This window comes from Macrobrachium nipponense, chromosome 6 (assembly GCF_015104395.2).
Source record: "Macrobrachium nipponense isolate FS-2020 chromosome 6, ASM1510439v2, whole genome shotgun sequence".
In the NCBI taxonomy this organism is placed as follows: Eukaryota; Metazoa; Arthropoda; class Malacostraca; order Decapoda; family Palaemonidae; genus Macrobrachium; species Macrobrachium nipponense.
Genome location: NC_061108.1, coordinates 45510316 through 45533073, shown reverse-complemented (window position 1 = coordinate 45533073; position 22758 = coordinate 45510316). Strand labels below are relative to the sequence as shown.

Below are 22758 nucleotides of genomic sequence, written 5' to 3'. Positions count from 1 at the left end.
TGCCCAACAATCACGGACTTAAGTCTCTGATTAACGGGGATTCTCGCATACATGAATGACCATCTACTGCTGAGAAACGCTAGTATTCATCGTCTTCGGTATTGCGAGAATTTTAAACAGAGATATCTATTCGACTCTCATCTTTCTGTTTACCGCACGGTAACAGAATTCTGTAATAGTCTCTTGCTGCAAAATCGTATCCCGATAATGCGAATGATTTTTGCGGAATCTGAGTTTGTCCTCAAAATATCTTGTATTCGGAGGTGTACAATTGTTCATTGTTCACGGATTAGCAGATGTATTGAAAGACATCGCCTACTCCCACACCTGCCAGCTCTACTTCCAAACGTTCAGCCCATGAGAAGCATTCTTCAAAAGCGGCTCTCCCCTGTGTTTCATTACTGAATAACGCCCCGCTTTCATTGCACAACGAACAGCAATGAAATGGCGGTTAGCGTTTTCAGTCATTGTAAGCACAGGTTTAGAATCTTGAGATTCCTTCTCTCGATTCAGCTGGAAGACGTAGGTTGCATTCATTGCCTACCTTCGTCTTCAACGTCACATAGTGTTGTTTCTCCTTAAGCTGAGATTCAACGTCTATGAGATTTTCTTGCCATCAGGGACCTCGGTCTTTTGAAGGCAATTGACTTTCGCCTTTTGAGCTTATTGCATTAAGAGAATCATCGCCGCGCCGTCCGGCATCGGTGACTAACAAATATTTTATTTGTTTGGTCTCTCAGCATAACTCTTTAAAGGGCGAAGGTCACGTGACTTACCGGATGCTTGGACAACTTGCCTCTACTGATTCCGAACCAGTCAGTCGGCAGCTGTCAGAGCGCCCGAGTCAGTTACGAACTATGCTGTGGACTTAGTTCGGTTGTTCCAGAGCAATCATTACTTCGTCTTAATAGCTTTGTCAGTATGAGTACTGTACATAAACAAAGTCGAGAAGAGGGATAGGTCATACGACTATTCCCTTCTTTTCGTCTTAGGTAACTGCATGACTTCTCTTGAGAAGTCAAGCACAAAGGGATGGGGATGTGACGCTCGATTTCGTACCGATCTTCGTAGCGAAGACTCAGAACCCTTCGGTAACTGACGATTGGTTCGAGTCCTTCACAATACCCTCCCTAATGGACTTCACCGCCTCCGATACGAAGGCTATGCTGCTTTGTCCTGTGAAGGTGCGACGGAGCTGTCTGAAGAAACTCGACACCAGGATGAGTGTGGACGCCTCTTCATCATTCTCTCGCGTTCCGCAAGAACTTCTCCGTGGCGCAGGTAATGAAGGCAGGCGCCTGGTCCAACCGGACCGCATGCACCTCCTTCTACCTTCAGGATATTGCCCACAGTTCCTTGGATCTTTTTCCTTAGGAACTGTGGTGGTTGCTCAACACGTTGTGTAGTTAACCCAGACCCTCGCAGGCTGAACAGCATCGAGTCCGGTGGTGTGACCGTAAGAATGGATGAGGAATGAGAGTGTGACTGGCTCCTCTTCCCATCTTTTTTTTCTTTTTCCCTCTACCTTTGGGTAGAGGGACACGGTCCGTCACCCTGCTGGGTAAGGACGAGATGCAGGTGAGCTACTCAATAGAGCACCATCCTATCCCTTTCAGTAGGGATAGGAGTAAATATCCACACTTCTCCCAACAAGGGGGAGGAAGTGGATGCCAAATTGAGACAAACCCATCATTTTATGATTGTCTCTTGCAAACAGGAACAAGTTCTTGCTTGCTGGTACGAAGAGATACGCTTGCCTCTCTCTTAGTACTTGGCCCAGAGGTCTGACCATTGATCCTGCGGTGCACACCCCGATCAATCGGACAGAGGTTTGGATCCCTCCCTTGCTCTTACGACCAGGGAGGCACTCAGGTTGGACGAACACCAGTCTGTTCACCAAAAAGACTCAGATTCCTCCCACCAAGAAGTGAGTCTTCCTATTGTTAAAGGACCGAGGGTTTGTATTACGTATCGGAACAAATGACAATTTGTCGAAAATTGCATTTTTCCTAACTATACAAACCTGAGGTCCTTTACATATAGTCCCACCTCATGCCACCCCTCACTCTGCAACTTTTTGCATGGGCCTAAAGCAAAAGTGATTCTTCACCTCTCGGGCGCGCGGGCGCGCGCACGATCGGACAAGCAGTTAACTACCGTTCTCCCCTTGTTCGAAGCTTACGACCGTCCCAGCTGCCGCTAGTTACCTTCCTATTGTTAAAGGACCTCAGGTTTGTATAGTTAGGAAAAATGCAATTTTCGACAAATTGTCATTTTGTTCAGCCCTAGAATGAGTTTGCTAGGGACACTAACATCAGTGGAGTCATTTGTAACATTAGGCCAACATCACATGAGACCTCATCAATACTTCCTCAAGTGAGTTGGCATTGGAAGGAACACCAGCTCATTTGTTTCCAATAACAGAGGAAATAAAAGTAGATCTACAGTGGTGACTTTTGGAGAACAAACTTCAAGAAGGGATTTCACTTGTCACTCTGAACTGTCCTGGAGTTCTAAGGTTCCTGATTACAAAAGAATGAGCCCAAGGCTTTGACAGGTCTTCATTCTTTGCAAGAAAGTTTCCTGTAAATGAGCAGACTGCATCATCCTGAGTGAAACACACATTCTTACTAATAGCTTGAATTTCGCTCACCCTATTAGCTGTCGCTAAAGCCACTAAAAACAGTGTCTTCTTTGTAAGATTTTTAAGTGAAGTCAAATGCAATGGTTCCTTCTCTTCTGGACCCAATATGTCCTTAAGTTATGGATATATTGGGATCATAAGAGGAGATACTTCTATGTCCAGTGAGAGCTATTAAGTAATATCTTCATAGAACCGAGAAGATAAGAGGAACCTCTAAGCACCTTTGGTGTTTGGTGAGAGATCCTTTTTGACTGCTCTCCAAGAATGCTCTTTCATTTTTTAAGAAGTTTTCATTTTAGAAGCACACACACAAGTTCAAAAGAGGACCTCTCTATCCTTAAAGTGAAAGCTCACAAAATACGAGCGGTAGCAATGTCATTAGCTTTTCAACATAATCCAAAGGATTTAGAAGCAGGTTTTGGAAAATGCAGTAAGTTGGGACCGTCATCCATGGGCAGTATGGTATTAGGAAAGGAAGCATAGGGCAGCTTTCTATCCCTGTACTGACTTCTTGCCTTGTTTACTTAGGGGTATTTCGAGTTTTTGGGAAGCGTGGGGTACAAAGTACCTGGAGTACCCTCCAGTTTTTATGGTTGGGGTTGTGGTTTTTTAAAATTTTAGTGAGGTGATGGTGGTTTGATTTTTTGTGGTCTTCACCGAGGGCAAGGGCAATTTGTATGTTCTCTTTGTTAAACCATCGGTGAACTTCTATGGTTACAAAGTCCTATTACAGTAGGGACGACCCTGGCCAGTACTGCCACATCTCCCATAGGTGATGAGAATACCGACCAGAGGCAGTACTGAACTAAAGCTGCTCACTCACAAGGTAAGGTACAGCAAGCATTTAATTAATGTGAGCAATCTTATTTTCCAAAGTCATTATATAACTTATTTAATGTTTGGAAAATAAAAATGTCCATATTCCCACCTTCCTAGTAATGTGGAATCAGCTATGTAATTGTCTGGTAAGTCACTTATGTGAAAATGATATTATTTACAATAAAATAATGTTTCACATATACTTACCAAAGAATTACATAATCACCTCCCTCCTTCCCACAGATGGACATTGCTGCTCAATGAATTGTTGGTCGTTTGCTCACCAGTACCAGGTGTTCCCGAAAGGGGTGAGTCCTGTTCACATACGCTAACGATGTCAGTGCCGCCACCAAAATTTGAATTTTCGACTGGTGAGGTAGGAAGCTTTCAGCTATGTAATTGTATGGTAAGTATATGTGAAACATTATTACATTATAAAAATATCATGTTTTTTTTTTTTTAATGATTAGGGGTCACTGAACCTAGCTGTTATGATGCCACATGACACCTGCAGCTTCATGCCTAGTAATCACAAAAAATCTGTCAGTCTCAATGTGTCATGAGGTAAGTGCTACCACAGATGAGGCTAACATAGAGCAATGAGTTTTTATGTTGAAAGGAAGAAATTTCACTATTTAACGGGGAAACTAGGACAGCTTATGAAATTGAGGTCTGACTTTAAAACCAAAGGAATTTTATTGGGATTTTTTTTATTTCTATGCATTTCCAATAGAATATTTTTCGTTACCTGTTGTCACTGGTTTTCTCATTTGTTTCAGACAAGCATGACAGAATGCCCAGATATAGAATTTAATTATAATGATGCAGATTCACCAGAAAATGAGATAGCAGAGCTTTACTCATACACTGAAGGTCCAGAGTTCCAACTTAACCTCAAGGTAAGAATCTTGTGACTGTGGTAGGTTTTCTGTCTTTATGAAATGTTCATACATTGGCTACACTTGTGCTTAGGGTTTGTGCAGTTGTCATTTAGTACATAATGTTTTGTAGGTATAGTGGTTGTTCATGTCTTGTACAAGAAGAAGGTTTCCTTTACATGTTATATGTCTTCACTTCCTAATCAGTTTTAGTTTTAGTTCCAGTAAGGTGTAACCAGAGCCAGCTATCTCATATTACTTTACTCTTTGTAATTGTATAAGGTACAGTAGAGTATATTTTCATTTTCTACTGTTAATATGAAGAATAGTCCAGATCTGTATTTTCATACAATCAACTTACCTGTCAGATATATACATAGCTAAGACTCCGTCGTCCCCGACAGAAATTCAAATTTCGCGCCACTCGCTAAGGTAGGTCAGGTGATCTACCGGGCCTGCCTGGGGGCAGGACTAGGAACCATCCCCGTTTTCTATCATATTTTCTCTGTCGCCGGTGGTATCAACATTGTTGTTATTACCTCCTGACTTGGATTCTTTTTTCAACATTTGATCAGGTGACGTATTTGGATCGTGTTTTGGCATTCGCTACTGTGGACTGTTTTTGGAATAACTCTTTTGGATTTTTCTCAGGATGTCTGATTCTAATGTGAGTGTGAGAATGTGTGTGAATGTAGGCTGCAGGGTGAGGATACCGAAAGCTTCGGTTGATCCTCACACTGTATGCCGTAAATGTAGGGGGGTGCAGTGTTCTGCTATTAACACTTGTAAGGAATGCGAGAGTTTGAATGCAGAAGAATGGAAGACTTTGACTTCTTATTTGAAGAAGTTAGAGAGGGATAGAGTTAGAAGACTGAAAGGTGTGAATTCAAGGCCTATTGAGCCTTTCAAGGATAATTCTAACCCTACTACTGTAGATTCTCCCTATAAATCTCATTCTCAGAGTGTCTTTTCGGATTCGGCATCGGAAATCGCCAATCTGAAAGCGACGATTCGAGACATGAAGTCCAAGATGGCGGACTCGAATAAGGCTAGTGATAGTGAAAATTTTAGTGAAGTGAGCCCTATCAGTGTTGTGGAGGGGGCGTTTGATCGTCCCTGCGGCGCTCCCAGGCCTAGACCTCTTCCAAGCTCACATGCCCAGAGGAGAAGGAAAGTCGAAAGCCTTAAGGAGGTCGTGGGGAATCCCCAACGTCAGACGTCCCTTCAGCTAGCTTTGCTTCATGGCAGCCAGCTCAAGGGCGCTACAGGAAAAGCGTCCTTCGCGAGTGTTTCTCGTCCTCTCCCTCTCCCTCACCTAAACGAGGGTGGAAGGAGTCGAACTTATCGAGACCGCTGAAGCGTCATATGAAGCAAGACAATTGATTCTAGCCCGGAGCGCTTCTCGGATGACGCCCCGTCTGCTATTAAGAAGGCGGAAGGTGGGCGTCAACGTCACCTGACGCTTATGAGGAAGTACCCCATCATGCTTCTTCCCCGAGTGATGACGAAGGGCGTCAGGCACTAGACGTAGGAGAAGCGTAAGGAAGATCATTATGGCGGTGCAAGAACACTGTCATCTCTTGTGGGAGTTTTAGCGCCCCGTCGGAAGGACGTGACGCTTCCTATTAAGAAGTCTCGTCCTCTCGCACCTGCTCGGAAGACGTCTTTTAGAAGTGAAGCGTCAAATCAAGAGGATCTTAGACGTGACGCTCCGTCCAAGATTGTGACGCCGAGTAGGAAGCCCTTAGAAAGCGAAGCGTCTTCCAGACGCGAAGCGTCATCTAAACGTCAACAAGAGACGTCATACATGACGCTCGGAGAGCGGGAAGCGTCATACATGACGTCTTCTAAAGCGCGAGAGAAGCCGCAGGTTGTGACGCCTTCCAAGTCGATCAGAACGGGAAAAAGGAAAGACTTTCATTCCCTTAGCCCTCTCCGATCAGGAGTTTGTCTCCCCCAGAAGAGGAAAGTTCTGAAAGGAGAACAGAAACTCAGGATTATCACGAGTTCGAACGAAACTCGGAGGATGACGATCTTGGAAGAGAGGGCTTGTCCAACTATAAGGTGTTGACAACCATGCTTCTGGAGGAATACGGAGACGAGTTGACTCCGGCTGCTCCTCCTTCTCCGCGCTCGCTGCTTTTCGAGTGCGAAGGCGAAGAAGACTTCGTCTTTTCTGAAGATGAAGCCCACCATCTCGATGAAGCGGGCTTTACACGCCTTAGACGCCTGGATGAAGTCGAAGAAAGACTTAACCAGGACAGTATTTTGCATGCCTCCAGCAAGGTTAGCTGGGAAAAGAGGCATATGGTACAAGACGGGGGAGGATATGGGTATCGCTCTCCCTTCTACTACAGAGGCAGACTTTTCGACGTTAGTTGACGCTTCAAGGCGTCCTAGTCTTAATTCTGCCCGCATTACTTGGAGTATTTCGGAACTGGATCATCTCCTCAAGGGACTTTTCCATGTATTGGAAGTATTCAACTTCTTAGATTGGTCCCTTGGGGTGATGTCCAAGAAAGCTCACGATTCGCAGGGAATCGAACCTGAAGCCCTGTTATGCATTTTGTCGTGCATCGACAAAGCAGTACAGGATGGATCTTTGGAAGTCTCTGCATTATTTGGAGCAGGTCTTTTGAAGAAAAGGACAGTGTATGGCGCCTTCTTAACAAAGGCAGTCTCGCATGCGCAGAGGGCAGCTCTGCTATATGCACCTCTTTCGGACTATTTGTTTCCTTCTAAGTTAGTTAAGGACGTAGCTCACTCTTTAACTGAGAAGGCGACACAGGATCTTCTGACGCAGTCAGCTAGGAAGAAGAAACCTGCTTTAGTGTCGGACAAGAAAGAAACCTAGCACTTCTAGGCAGCCCTTTCGAGGTGGTCCGATCTCCAGACCTCCCGCAAGAAGGAAGGCTCCAGAGAGAAGAGGTAGGTCCGCCTTTCGTCCCTTTAAAAAGGGCAAATGAAACATTTCTCCTCCAAACACCAGTAGGTGCCAGGCTCCTGAATTCGTGGAAGCCTGGACACTGATAGACGCAGACGCGTCTTCACTAAAGATCATAAGGAAGGGATATCGTATCCCTTTCCTGAATACTCCGCCCCTAACGTCAATACCAAGGGAACTAAATCAGCCAAGTACAAGGAATCCTGTTGCTGAGGGATACTCTTCGATCGATGGTGGAACAAATGTGGGACAAGAGTCAGTAGAACTAGTACTGGATCAAAACTCCCCGGGTTTTACAATCGCCTTTTTCTAGTGGCGAAAGCCTCGGGAGGCTGGAGACCAGTACTAGACGTCAGCGCTCTGAACAAATTTGTTCAGAAGGAGAAGTTCTCCATGGAGACTTCTGCTTCAGTCCTAGCGTCATTACGACAAGGAGATTGGATGGTGTCTCTAGATCTCCAAGACGCCTACTTTCACGTCCCGATCCACCCTTCATCGAAGAAGTACCTCCGTTTCATGACGGGGGAAGGATCTTTTGCTCAGTTCAGAGCCTTGTGTTTCGGCCTGTCCACAGCTCCTCAGGTCTTCACAAGCCTGATGAGGAATGTGGCGAGATTTCTTCATCTCAAAGGAGTGAATGTCTCGATGTACCTAGACGACTGGCTCATCAGGGCCAGATCGGAGAGACAGTGTTTGGAGGACCTAAAGTTAACTCTGGATTTGACCAAGGCGTTGGGATTGCTTGTGAACCTCGAGAAGTCTCAGATGACCCCCAGGACAAGACCTAGTCTATCTGGGGATATTCGGATGGATTCTCGGGGTTTTCGAGTTTTTCCTTCGCAAGAGAGAACCGCAAAAGGTTTGAGGATAATCTCCCTCTTCTTAGAGAAACAGCAAACGTCAGCGAGGGAATGGTTGAGCCTTCTGGGGACGCTTTCCTCGCTGGAACAATTTTTCCCTCTCGGAAGACTTCATATCCGTCCACTTCAATTCTTCCTCAAGAAGTCTTGGAGCTGGAAAAACGGACAACTGTCGGACGTTTTTCCCATTCCAGTGGAAGTAAAGGCACACCTACAGTGGTGGTTGCTGCCTCTGGAAGAGAACAAAGGGATCTCTCTAAGATCACAGAACCCAGACCTAGTGTTGTTCTCCGACGCGTCGGAGACGGGTTGGGGAGCGACATTAGGCTCGGAGGAAGTGTCAGGCACCTGGGAACCAGCACAGGTGTCCTGGCACATAAATTGCAAAGAGCTCTTCGCCGTACACCTGGCTTTGAAGAGCCTAGAACCTCTGGTGAGAGACAAGGTAGTACAAGTAAACGTGGACAACACCACCGCACTTGCCTACATTCGGAAACAGGGAGGGGGACACACTCCTCGTTCCTTTACGAACTCACGAGGGACCTATTACTGTGGACGTCTCACAGGAACATCTCCCTGCTGACAAGGTTCGTACAGGGAGTAAGAAATGTGAGGGCGGACAGGCTCAGCAGGAGGAACCAGGTCCTTCATACAGAATGGACTCTGCACGAGGAAGTATGTCGCGATCTCTGGTCTCTGTGGGGAACTCCTCATGTGGATCTATTCGCAACATACATTTCAAAAAGGCTCCCAGTGTTTTGTTCGGTCGTGGAAGACCCAAGAGCAATTATGGTAGACGCCTTCCTGCTAAACTGGTCTCGAGTGGACGTGTACGCTTTTCCCCCATTCAAAATCCTGGGGTTAGTATTGAAAAAGTTTGTGGCGTCAAAAGAGACGAGGATGACTTTAATAGCCCCCTTTTGGCCGGCCCAGGAATGGTTCTCGGAGGTGGTAGAGTGGATCGTAGACTTTCCAAGATCCCTACCAGGAAGGACGGATCTTCTCAAACAACCACACTTCAAGAGGTACCATCAAAACCTCCCCGCTCTCGCTCTGACTGCCTTTCGACTATCGAAAGACTTGTCAGAGCGAGAGGCTTTTCTCGCGAAGTGGCAAGCGCGATCGCGAGAGCTCGCAGAACCTCCACTTCGAAAGTATACCAGTCGAAGTGGGAGGTCTTTAGAAGGTGGTGTAGAGCCAAGAAGTTGTCCTCCTCCTCTACCTCTATAGCGGAAATTGCTGATTTCTTGCTATTCCTGAGAGTAAAATCGGCATCTAGCCGTATCCACAATAAAGGGATACAGGAGTATGCTCTCGGCTGTAATTCAGGAACAGAGGTTTAGATCTGGCAAATAACAAAGATCTCCACGATCTCATAAGATCTTTTGAGACGTCAAAGTCTAAGGAACCAGTACCTCCGAACTGGAACTTGGACGTAGTCCTCAAATATCTGTCTTCGGATAGATTTGAGCCTCCACATCAGGCCTCATTTAGAGACGTAACTAGAAAATGCCTATTTCTTTTATCGTTAGCGACGGCAAAAAGAATTAGTGAGTTACAAGCTCTGCAGGATAAAGTAGGATTCAAGGGAGACTCGGCGATTTGCTCGTTTAAGACTCTGTTTTTAGCGAAAACAAGAATCCCACGAATCCCTGGCCTAGGTCATTCGAAATCAAAGGAATGTCTAGTCTAGTAGGCAGAGAAGCAGAGAGGTCTCTATGCCCTGTTAGAGCTCTGAAGTTCATATCTTCAGAGGAAGCGTCAGTTGGGAGGCTCTAGACAAGGTCTTTGGTGCGCGGTAAAAGACCCCACAAGACTGATGTCAAAGAACGCTCTAGCGTTCTTTGTAAGAAACGTCATTACGGACGCTCACAAGGTCTGTCCGGACGAACAATTACAACTTCTGAGGGTAAAAGCTCATGAAGTACGAGCGGTTGCGACGTCTCTCTCGTTTTATAAGAATATGTCGCTTAAAAACATATTAGATACGACATATTGGAGATGCAACTCGGTATTTGCATCTCATTACTTGAAAGACGTGCGTGTGACGTATGAGAAGTGCTTTTCTCTAGGTCCTATCGTATCGGCAGATACGATTCTGGGTACGGGAGCCGACACCAATCCTTAAAATGTATATACTGTTCTTCTGTTTGGATATGGTCGAGAATCTCTTCGAACAATGGAGGATTCAGGCTCGCACGGGCGGCCGTCTATGTTGTTCATAAGAGAATTCTCGTCATATCCAATTAGTTGAGTATAATTTTTTTTTTTTTTTTAAATTATGTATGCGTGCGTAGTGGTTTTGAGTTACGGTTGTTGTGACGAGTTCGGGGATAACTCGTAACAATCCTTAGTTCTAACACATGGTTAGGATCAGGTGGTCGGGATTGGTTGTGTGCTCCTTCATAAGGTGTATTGTCATATAAGTGGATCAGCACCCATTGACAAAGTCCTTTTAGGCTCTGCTGAGTAAGTGGGTAAGACCCCATCGGCAGACCCACAAGAACTCTTGGCCATAGATCACATATCTCGCTAAAGTTTCTTGAGGTGATGCAGACTACTGGGCAAACACCCACCAAGTCTACCACCTATCAGGTAGGAACCAAGGTTTTATTTATACCTACAACATATGTTGTTTAGGTATAGTGGTTGTTCATGTCTTATACAAGAAGAAGGTTTCTTTTACATGTTATATGTCTTCACTTCCTAATCAGGTAAGTATGTATGAAACTTTATTGTAACATAACAATATCATTTTTTTCTTAAATTTGCTGGATTTGTTTATTTTTTCTTATTAGTTTTATTTCATTTTAACTGGTTTATATTCCATAAGTTAAATATTTCTGGTTTCATTAAAAACCCATCTCTGTACAGTAGCCTTAAATGTGTGTTAATCCATTTCTCCTGGCACATGCAAAAAAAAAAAAAAAAAAAAAAAGAATTGTTTACACCTTGTCTGGACATCCTGGCTCCAGCACCTAATGATGTTAAAGTAATTCCAAGTGTGTCTTTAAGCCGAGGTTCACTGGCTTGATTTTTTTCTTCTAGATTTTGAAGTTATGCTCTTGGATCATGATCACACATTCATTATCTTCTTATGTCATCCTTTGCTTCCTATTTTCACTCTTGTTGGTGTATAGTATTTCTTGGTTTACCTAAAGTTAGTGTTGCAAGTTTTCATTGCTTGGTACTTTTTCTTAAGCAGTGTTTCAGCATTTTCCTATCACAGAGTGCTTTAATCAGATTTGTGGCCTAAAGAAATATATGCCCTCTCTTGGCCTTTTACCCAGTTCATTGCCTGTTTTTGCTTTGTGCTTGTCTTTGTATGTGTGCTTGTGTTATGGCTTCCTCTGCTTCTTCTCGGCCTCGCCAACGTATGTGCCCAGGAACTCAAGGTTTCCCATGTTCTCGTTTCCTGGCTTCTTCAGCTACAGACCAACACTCCAGATGCAGTAGGTGTCTTGCTAATGTTTGTACCATAACGAATCCCTGCCTGAAATGTCGTGCGTAGCCTAGAGCACAGTGGAAGCTATTTTATTGTAAAAGGGAGCATCGTAGAGTTTGTACCCTTCCTTCGTGGGAAGGGTTTTCATCGCCTCGCCCCGATGCTTTATCTTCCTCCGCAGTCACACCCCATGATGGTAGAGTTGTCGTGCCTGTGGCAAAAACGGGCAATGAACCGGGTAAAAGGCCAAAAGAGGGCAACTGTGACTCTCACTGAGGCGGTTAAGAAAAAGACTGAACACAGTAGCGTGGGTGCGCAGTCTTCGACCGGTTTCACCCGATATAAGCACACGTTGCCAGATCTCACAAGATTCCTTGCTGTGTCATCTCCGATTTAACCGGATCCAGCTAGGCACTAAAAAATTATCTTATTGTTAAGACCAAAGGTTTGTAGCCATGAAAAATACAAATTGTCTCAGAAAATTTGTCATTTTAATTATATTTGTTCTTTCATCATTTATTATATTATTATTATATTGGTACTTTCTTAAAAGTAAATTCTTTCTTTGTATGGTTAGCTTAATTTGATGCAAGTTTATTCTTGTAAGGTTACAAACCTTTGTCTTTTTTATGTGGATGTAGCCTGTCTTCTGCAAAAGCTGGTCAGAGTTTTGAAAGTAGGTAACAAGATAATTAACTAGTGAGTGACCTACTCACTCAGCTGTCAGTGCCACTTTTTTTGTTGTCAGTACATTTGTGCTCCACTGGTAGTGAACAGAGCAGGCAGCTATTCTTGCCAACAGCAACTTAGTCTGTGCTTTGGATGTGAAGTATTTAAGTGTGCCTCTCCACATAGAATAAATAACTCTTCGATGGCATTCATAATTCAGGAATCTGGATAGCCACTGGAGCTTTTCAGGCTTCTCCTATTAAGATTATGTTTGTGGATGCTGGTTAGCTTCTTCTTGGGCCTCACTTGTAGACTATGCTGACTCGTAGCTGGATGAGGTTCTACAGGCCTCTTAGAAATTTATCAGCTGTTGAAGTGAGGTCAGAAATGTTTTGCCTATTACACAGACCATCCCCAAATGCCATGGCCCTTTTAATTAATAGCAAAAGAGGTTTCAAATTAATTAAATCTAAGAAACTGTAATATAGTTTCAAATAAGTGACTTACTAAGCAATGTACATTGCTGAAAACTTCCTACCACCGCAGTCAAAAGAAAATTCAAATTTTCGGCGGCGGCGCTGCCGTTGTTAGTGTAGGTGAATGGGACCAGACCACTCTCGGGAACAGCAGGTAATGCTGAGCAGAGACCAACAATTTGTTTTGTGTTGGCTCATGATCAGCTTTGTTGGTTCTTGACCAGTCTCTTCATCACTTTTTTGTATTTCCAGTCATTTTGGTGAAATATTCTTTTGGTGGTTGTTTTTTCTTTGGGCAAGTTAATTTTTTTTTTTTTTTTTTTTAGATTAACTTTATGATTTAATTTGAAGTTGTCAGATTCTAGCTCATCAGCTATTAGGTTGTGCACTGAAGGGTGCAAGGCTAGGATGGCTAAAATTGGTTATGATTTGCACACAAAGTGTCTGAAGTGTAGGGGACAAGACTGTAGCAGAGAGGTTACTTGCATTGAGTGTGAAGGGTGGGACAAAGAGACGTGGAAAATCTTTAGGTCTTATTCAGAGAAAATGGAGAGAAATAGGAAAAGGAAGGCGGCTCTTAGAGCCGAGAGCAGAGCAAGCAGCATAGAGGTAACTCCTTTGGCAGTAGTAGCAAAGAGTTCAGCTGTTTCTTTCCCACTTTAATCTGCAGTCTCTTCCATAATTAGTCCTCCTACTTCTGTGCCACAAACTTTGTTATAGGTTTCCCATGCTTCCAGTCTTGACACCATAACCAGCCTTGACTCTAGATTTGATAAAAATTTTATTTTTATGTAAGTAACTTACCAAGTAATTACACCGCTCAGAATTTCTTGTTCCGGCGGCTTAAATTTGAAAATCACTGTAGCCATTCTTTTGTTTTGGTGGTGGCAGGTATTCCCACTCAATACCAAGGTAGAAGGTAAACAACATAGCAAATGAGCTCAATTTGTTTCTGCCAGTTTCTGACGAAGGTTGTAAGCAGCAACTCTTAAAATTTGCATGTTGTTTGTTGACCGATTGTTTACAGGACTATCAGTGAAATTCATAATGATTCTTTTCATTGCCTTTGGCTTTTTGTTATTTAGTCAGGCTTTAGTTAAGAGACTTCTTGTAGGTTTTTGACTCAGGAATGACAAATATCCATTATGGTAGCAAAGGTTGCAGGACACAGTTAACGTCTGCTAAGTACGATGCACATACAGTATGTACTACTTAGTGTAGTGGTTAAAGTTGCTCTACAGAATTAACGTGTTCTGTGTGTATAGACTGGGATGAGAGAAAGATAGGATACTTAAGGTGACTAATAGGTATGAAAGATCATTATATGCCAGGAATCTTTAAATTCTTCATCTGAAGTACCTGTTATTTCTGTCTTGTCTGATAAACCCAGATTCTCTTCTGTACCACCTAATCCTTTACCTAATTCCCATGTTTCCAAACACAGTGCCATTGCCAATCTCGAAGCGAGGTTCAAACATAAGTTTGAGTTGTTAGCTAACTGTATGGCTTAGTTGGGAGAGTCATTTTATGTTCCTCTTGATCAAGTGTTGATGGAGGAGCTGGCTGTCTGTCCTGCTGTTTTTTCTAGGAGAAGGTCCCTGACATACTCCCCCACACATGGGGGAAGTCATACTTGAGGCCCAAGGGAGGTCAGTGGGGTCTGCCCACAGGTAGTCAGCCCCTCAGTCGCACCTGTTGGTGATTCCTAGGTGGCGAAAAACCCATTGGAAAGACGTCTTGAATAGTGCACATCAACTTTCTTCCAGTTTGGGTGCTTCCAGTCCCGAGAAATGGCACTTAGGGTGCATCAGTGATAAGCCTAGGCCACTGAAAAGGTCTGCGGCTAAAATTTCTTGCACCTGTCAGGTATCCACAAAGAAGGTGAATGACTCTAAACCTTCCTGCAGTTTCTGGGATAGCCTAGAGACTTCTTCCTCTGATGGTTCTCCAGATCAGTGTAAGCACTAGTTTGGTACGCCAGTTAGCACCACTGTTGGATTCGGGTTCCCAAGCAGTTCCAGTTAGTGCAGGCGCCCCCGAGCTCCCAGTTCTTTGTAGCTCTTTGCAAGGTTGCGAGAGACCTTCCTCTTTGGGTCAATGAAAATCATACAAAGTTGGTGACAAGGTTTGTTTAGGGAAAATTGAAACAAAGGGAAAATTGAAGATATTAACTGACCAACTCAGCCACTCCAATCAAGTCATTCCTACAGAATGGACCCTGAATCCAGCGGTCTCCCTTGACCTTTGGAAGTTGTGCGGGAGGCCATCGATAGACCTGTTCGTGACTGCCAAAAATCATCGGCTTCCTCTTTATTGTTCCCTGGTTCCAGATCCAGGGGCAAGGGCTGTGGACACCATGCTTTTGGACTGGCCTGACATGGAATTGTACGCGTTTCCTCTTTTAGGAATGATCAGAGTGGTTCTCAACAAGTTCCAAACTCAGAAATGTCTCAATGATCCTCATTGCCCCCATTCTGGCCCCTCAGGGAATGGTTTCCGGACCTAATCAGTCTGTTATTAAATTTTCCCAGGTTACACCCCCAAAGACGAAAAACTGCTCAGACAACCACACATAATGAGGTTCCATCAAGGGTTATCTGTGCTGGCTCTGAGAGGGTTCAGATTGTCATCAGACTCCTCAGAGGTAATGGCTTATTGAGGTTGGCTGCAGAGGCGATCTCAAAATGTAGGCATCAATCATCCTCCAACGTCTACCAAAATAAACAGTCCATTTTCAGGTCTTGGTGCAGAAGAAATCAAGTCTCTTCTTCTCAAGCAAAAGTAATGAGATTGCTGAATTTCTTTTGTACCTTAGGAAGTTGAGAGGATTATCTTCTTCCGCCATTAAAGGGTACAGAACCATGTTATGCTCTTTATTCAGACAATAGGGGCCAAGACTTGTCTTATAATTAAGTCTTTTAATACATGCAAATGTAAGGAAACTCATCAAACTTCCTGGAATCTGAATGTGGTCCTGAAGTGGTTGTCTGGCTCTCCTTTCGAACCGCTGGCTTCTTGTTCTCTTAGGAATCTAACTGGGAAGACCCTTTTCCTTATAGCTTTGGCCTCAGCCAGAAGGGTAAGCAAAATTGAAGCTGTAGATGAAAGGGTTGGGTTCTCCAATGAGGATGCCTTATTTCCTATATTTAGGGATTTCTTGCTAAAAAACGAGAATCCTGCTAAACCTTGGCCTCGGTCTTTTACAATTAAGAAATTGTATGACATGGTGGGTCTGGAAGAAGAGGAGAGGTAGCTTTGTCCTGTGAGAGCACTCTAGTTCTGTCATCTAAGGACCGAAGAGTGCTTTGATTGCTCAGTTTAGGTATACAGTGCCATCCCCCAACACAGTACTAGGAACAACTTAGCTAATCGTTTCATTCTGTTTAACAAACATTGAGTGCTAACTGCAGCGTGTTCTTATTTTCCAGTTATATCACTAGATTTCGGTAGTGTTACACAACCACCAGAACACATACATAGCCTTCGATCGGGATGAGTCTTGTCTTTTGTTTGTATAATTCAAATTATTATCAAGATGGATACTTTTGGTCGAGTTCTTGAATGGAACGCCACTCAGTTAGGCCAAATACTTTTGCACATATGTTTTACTTATGGGACTTATGCTATCTGCAAGTTGTTGGTTAATAATTAACCTTAAGTAATCTTGATGTTACATCATTCCTTCAAACCAGTCTTTTGTTTTCAGATTTTGTTTACTGACAATAGCCTTAATGTTAAGAAATTCACAGTTTCGTGAAAACAAATTTTTAAAAAATATCCACAATTATATATGAAAATATATTTCTATGTAAAAATATAAAACAAAGACTTTGAACGGTGTTCCTCATCATAGAAATATATTCTTATATATAATTGTGGATATTTTTTAAACAATAGCCTTAATATTAGCGAGACGCCAGTAAATAATTACCTGAAAGTAATTCTCAAGTGTTACACCATCCCTTTAGGCCAAAACCTTTGGCATTTATGATTTGCTTACAAGCCTTAAACTATGTGCGTCTCCGGTTAATAATTGCCTTAAAAATAGTTCTTGAATATAATGCCATTCATTTAGGACAATTCTTTTATATTCATGATCGTTAACTGGACATAGGCTTTTCACAAACCAGTGGGTAAATGATGACTTTAAAGTAATTCTTGAATATTGTAGCATTTCTTTATCACAAAACCTTTGCATTTAATATCTACTTACCAGTATTATGCTATGTGCAAGTCTCCGGTTAATAATTACCTTTAAAATAATTCTTGAATGTTGCATTATTCCATTAGGTTATATTTTGCTTTTGGGATCTTGTTTACCACCCACAGACTAGTCGCAAGCTGCTGGTAAATGTAATTACCTAAAGTAATTTGTGAATGTTAGGATATTGTATTCTTTTAGACCAAACGTTTGCAATTAGGCCAACACATTTGGTTTTGTTCATTGTGCCTTTGCTACTCATCACTTATCTTTGCAGAGACTGGAAGTTTGAAGGTTGACATGTAGTAAGGAGGGAATGGTATTAGTGTTTGGCTGCGGGAGGCCTTTGGCAGTTATGTTCCCGTCAGTCGCATATTAACCACGGGTTTTTTGCTTCAGCAGTATGTTCCCGTCAGCCGCATATTAACTATACTGGGTTTTTGCTTCGGCAGTACTTTGGTATGTTACAGAAAGGGCTTGCATGGCATCGGCATACAGAGGTATTTTCCTGGTGTCATGCAATTGTGAACATTTGTTCCCAGTCTCCAGCTCTCTTGGTGGAATGGAACACAGGCCACTCGGGTCAATTAGCGGGGCGTGTACGTATTCGGTTATTGAATTCGATTACTTTGAATTCTTAATAATTCTACTATTGATTTCTTTTTGAGTAATCTGTTATTTGTAAACATTTGTTTTATTCTTTTATATTAGAGTTGGATTTGCTTTGAGACTAATATGAAAACTACTTGTTCATATAAATTTAACTTATTTTAGAAGGTAAACGCAGACCTTTGCATTGATAAATTATATTTGTTTTATTCTTTTATCATTAGTTAGAAAATAAGAGCATAGTGATTCACAATGTTAGATTGCTTTGATTCTTTAATACGAAAAATTTACATGTACATTTGCGTTATTTTAAATACAAAAGTGTGTGAATATATGAAACGCTGATGTTATTCATAAAATTTTAGCATGCTTTCATGCCTAGATGTCAGAATTTCTTGTAAGATATATAAAGTAGTTTATAATCGATTACTGATCGATTATTTTTCTAAAGTAATTAGTAACTGAGATTACCAGAGGTGCCGGCATCTTGCCTCCAGTCTGTCACGACCATCCACCTCTGGGCGCCCATGACTGCAGAGCGCCTAGTGTTTGTCTGTCCACTAACTACTCTTGCCTCCTGCAGCTGACACCAGTTCTCTCTTGCTAGCCCTCCAATCTTAGTCATTTGCTCCCGTGCCTGGATCCATCACTTCCCATGTCTTTCCCAGCATTTTATTTCAATCATCATGAATTTATCACTGTAACATTGAAGTGTTGTGTAGTGGAGGAGGTGGCTACTTGTCCCTCAATTTTCCTAGACAAAGGTCACTGTCCTGTCCAACCCCCTGCACTAGAGAGAAGACATACTGGAGGTCCAAGGGAGGTCGGGGGGTTAAATACAGGTAGTCGCCCCCTCAGTTCAACCTGTTGTCAGTCCCAGGTATTGACAGACAGTCGTTGGAAAGGCAGATTTCTGGATGTGTGATGGAGGAGGTGACTGTCTGGCCCCTCGGATCTCCTAGACTTAGTCACTGTCCTGCTCCTCTGCACCAGGAAGAAGACATACTGCTAGTTGAAGGGAGTCTGAGGCGGTTGCCCCCCGGTAGTTGCCCCCTCAGTCGAACATGTAGCTATTCCCAGTTATCGGCAGACAGCCACTGAAAAGGCGTCTTTATGGATGTGTAGTAAAGAGGTGGCTATCTAGCCCCTCAGATATCCTAGACCAAAAGTCACTGTCCTACTCTTCTGCAATGGGGAGAAGACATACGGGTAGTCGAAGCAAGTCCAATGGGGTTGTTCCCCCTTGGTCAAAATTGTGATGTGTTTATAGGTTTTGACTGAATGCTGCTGGAAAGGTGTCTTAGTGAGCAGTGCGCAGTAGTCATCAGATTCAAGAAGAGTAGTCTCCTGACAAGAAAAGTTACTTATTATATACTTGATTAGTATTAATATTGAATGGCCTGTGCTAGCGCCTAGGTGTTTTTAGTGTCATAAGCAATCTCTTGCTTCCAATTGCCAGTCCTCTCCCAGGCGTTCGCTGCTAGGTAGGTGTGTCAACTTGTTCATCTTCACACATATGCTCTTAAAGGTGGAGAGAATGACTTGTCCATTAAAGAGAAAGTGGATTGATCTCTGTTCTGCGTTGGTACATGATGAGCTCCAGGTATTGAAGCTTAGGCGCTCAGATCTCTCTCGTATCGGGCATTTTTTATGGAGTGCCAGTCCCTGTTCAGGTGCTCTGCACCAACTGAAGCACATCATTCCCTTGCTCCAGCTTGCTCAGCGTTTTCCAAGCCTCACCTGGCACCAGCTGTTGGTAGTTTGGCACTAACTGTTGGTAGTTTGGCGCTAACTGTTGGATGCTTGACGACACAGTCTCCTCGTTCATCTGTGTAAACACAAGTGGATCTTTTGCTAGCCCCTGTGTTCTACCAGTTGAATTATGTCATTATGAGAGTCAGGGAGGAAGTTCTCTGTGTAGTCCTCTAGTGAGGTTTTGATCACGGAGAGGGCAGATGCATGGTGAGATGTGGAAATATCTCGCAAACTTTGGGGGCATTCAACTCCACTAAACTCATTCTCACATGATGTTGTGATATTAAAAGACTTGTCTGCTGTTACCCAAGCTTTATTCAACTTAAACTTCAGTAGATTATTCCCTGAAACAACCATGAATATAATTAGCAATGGCCCCATAATAAGTGTAATACAAACTATATAAGATCCCCAAAGTAAATCTAATTAAACCAAATAGATATGAAAGGAATAAACAAAAGGAAATACAAAAGAGAAGGGAATTACTTGGTATATTGCTCCGACTGTCCCTCCATCAGGTAAGTAAACAAAGTATGAAAAGATCACCAGACAAATGGTTCAGTGCAAGGTATGAAAGAGCAAAAGGACAAAATAATTTTATAACACCCTCTAGATATAAAATTGGTTACATCACTTCATAATTAATCAATCCCATCTGTATTGGTTTGGAGCCTTTGACACCCGGGTAGATCTCCATACTGGAGGCAACAGCCTCTGTTCCAATCTCAGCTTCTGGGTGAGGTTCTATACCCTCTGGAAACTCTTGATGGGTTGTTTTGGGTGACACTGGAGAGTGAGATTGTACAGCCTCTGGTGATAATGGAACAGAAGGTAGTTCTAGATTTTCAGCAACAGAATAGTCCCTAGGGCATGGGGCCAAGTCACGTATGGAAACCGTTGAATCTCATCGGCTGGGATGTCTAATGGTAGCATATGTTGGGTTAGCATCTAATGGTTCAACTTCATCCACCAGGGTTCATTTTTGCTTGTTCTGACAAACCTCAATAATACTGGTCCTGACGACATAAGCCATGAAGGCAGAGAGCTCCCAGAGGATGAATGGTGCGGAAATAAAAAAAAGCGTGCATGGGGTGTGACATTAATTGCTGTTGACAGAAGGGATCTAAGTGAATGTATCACATCAGTGAGTACTAATTCCCAGTGCTGATCGGGAAGATTGCAGGACCTGTGTGCCAGCTGGATTGCCTTCCCTACAGTACCATTGAGCCGCTCCACTTGCCCATTATCTATTGGGTGAAAAGGAGTAGTTCGACTTCTTGCAACTCACTTCTGTGCGAGATAGGTTTTGAGCTCCCTGGACATGAATGAGGTTCCTTGATCCGATCCGAATGTATATACTGAGGCATCCTACACAGGCTGAATATTTGTTTTAAGCACTTAATCACTGTAGTTGTGTTTCATGTTGGGACACGGAAAAGCGAAAGGAAAACAAGAATATTCATCAACCACAATAAGTAGGTAGGGGTTGCGTGAGGCTCTCAGAACTGGTCCCTTAAGGTCAATGCTTAATCTCTCCATTGGTTCTGTCGCCTTGATGAGTGTTCCTTCTTAGAGTTTGTAGAATCTTGGTTTCAACTCGGCACATATCCTGCAGGAAGCACAGACCTTCTTAACGTCCTCAGTGGAAAAGGGAAGATTTTTTTATCTAACAGTGCAATAAGCGAGTCACTCCTGAATGGCACAGATTCCCATGCAGGTTCTCGAGTGTATCTGTAGTGCACTCGATAGCTCTATAAGACAGGCATTCCAAGAGGGCATGTACTACCAGGCAACTCGGCTTACGGAGTCGAGTGAGGGGCAGGGTACTGCCTTCTCACTTAGATATTATTTGTCTTAGTAATGTTTCTCCTCTGTTGGGGGTTTAACTCCTAATTCGAATTTCTCTGTCCAGCCATCACAAACTTAAGTCTCTGGTTGGCTCTGGATTCTTGCTTTTGATTTCTGTTTTGTGCTCCACATTTGCCATTGTGAGAATCATCAGACAGAGATATGTCTCATTAGACTCATTAGCATCATTGTTTACCTCAGGGTATAACAGAAGTCTGTAACCCATAGGCCACTGTGATGATTCAGAATAATTTTTCAGACAAACACAGTGGTTTTTGTCTTCTATATACATGTTTCTAATTTGTAAAGTGTTCAACTACTAGTTGTTCACCCCGAATAGGAGTGAATGTTGGAAGACTTTACCTGCCCTGGTAGCTCTGCTTCCAGGGTAAAGAGATGAATTCCTCTAGAACCAAGCTTCGCAGTGACAAGAAGTGGCTCGTCAGGCAGTACATCCTTGTGATTTATACTGAGGACCATCAATAACCTAGAAAGTTATGGCAAGAACGCCTCTCTTCCTCGGTCTAAACGTGTTGTCTTCCATTTTATATGGACTTCATGTTTGAGACACTCAGTGTTGTGGAGTGTCTTTTGGCCTACTTTGAAGCAAAGCTAAGGATGTAAGAACAGCATCTACCTCCTTAGTTTTCAGACGTTATTTGCTCTTTACTCTCTGCCAACCTCATGTGGAGAGATAACACCAATCAGTATGATCTTTTATCTCTTCATGTCTGGAGTCTGTCCAGTATCTCTTTCGAGCAGGATATTTTTCAAGTGGAGCAGTGACTCGGATGTAAAGTTACTTTGGAGGATCTTCGTCAGCCTTATACAAGATGAGCTGTCTGCTGTGTTTGGTGTCATTGAGAGGATTTCTCTCTTCTCAGAGTCCATTCATTAGATAAAGATCTAGATCTTTTTTTAGAACAGAGGAAATTCTTTCTGTTTCCTATAGTACATACTGCCAAGGGCTACAGGGCTTCTTATGATTACTTTCTCATTTTAAAGATATGGACATTACTTCACCCTGGGAATTTTGTGTGGCTCAAGAGCTTTGAGCAGTCTTGTGTACCTAGGAAACTGACACCCTACATGGGACCTTACCCTGGTACTGAATAGTCTCACTCGAGCTCCATTTGAGTCCATGCGTCAATCAACTTACAGGAAACTGACTTTGGAAACAGTTGTCCTTCTGACCTTGACTTCCTTGAAAGAGTTGGAGTCCTCCATTTTCAAGATTATGATGTAAACTCACAAGGTATTGAGGTCAGTATCTTTTGAATTTGTCCCAGAATTTGTGGCTAAGACCCAGCTTCCCTCCATTCATGATGACAGATTTGCCTCCTTTTCCGTTCTTTATGGTATGGAGTTTGTTATCAGGAACCTTCAAGAGTTTCTGTTTTGCCCCTTCAGAGCACTGCGTTGTTATCTAAAAGACTTCTCACCTAGACTCTAGATATTATAGACTTTGTTTGCACAAGCTAGGCCAAGAAAGAGGTCCTAGAATACCCTTTTATTTAACTACATAAGGTGATAAGGCAAGCCTACTCCTCATCATCAAGTTCTGTCACCAATTCTGTGCATGCAGAAGCACATGACATCAGAGGAATAGG

At 43.0% G+C, this 22758-nt stretch overlaps 1 protein-coding gene across 1 annotated transcript in view; it reads left to right on the top strand.

Annotated features, from left to right (window-relative positions):
- Positions 1-22758, top strand: part of LOC135216038 (striatin-interacting protein 1 homolog) — a 313064-nt gene that overhangs the window by 11965 nt on the left and 278341 nt on the right. The window contains 1 exon segment of the mRNA XM_064250984.1: positions 4243-4362. Coding sequence (XP_064107054.1) covers positions 4243-4362 — 120 coding nt within the window.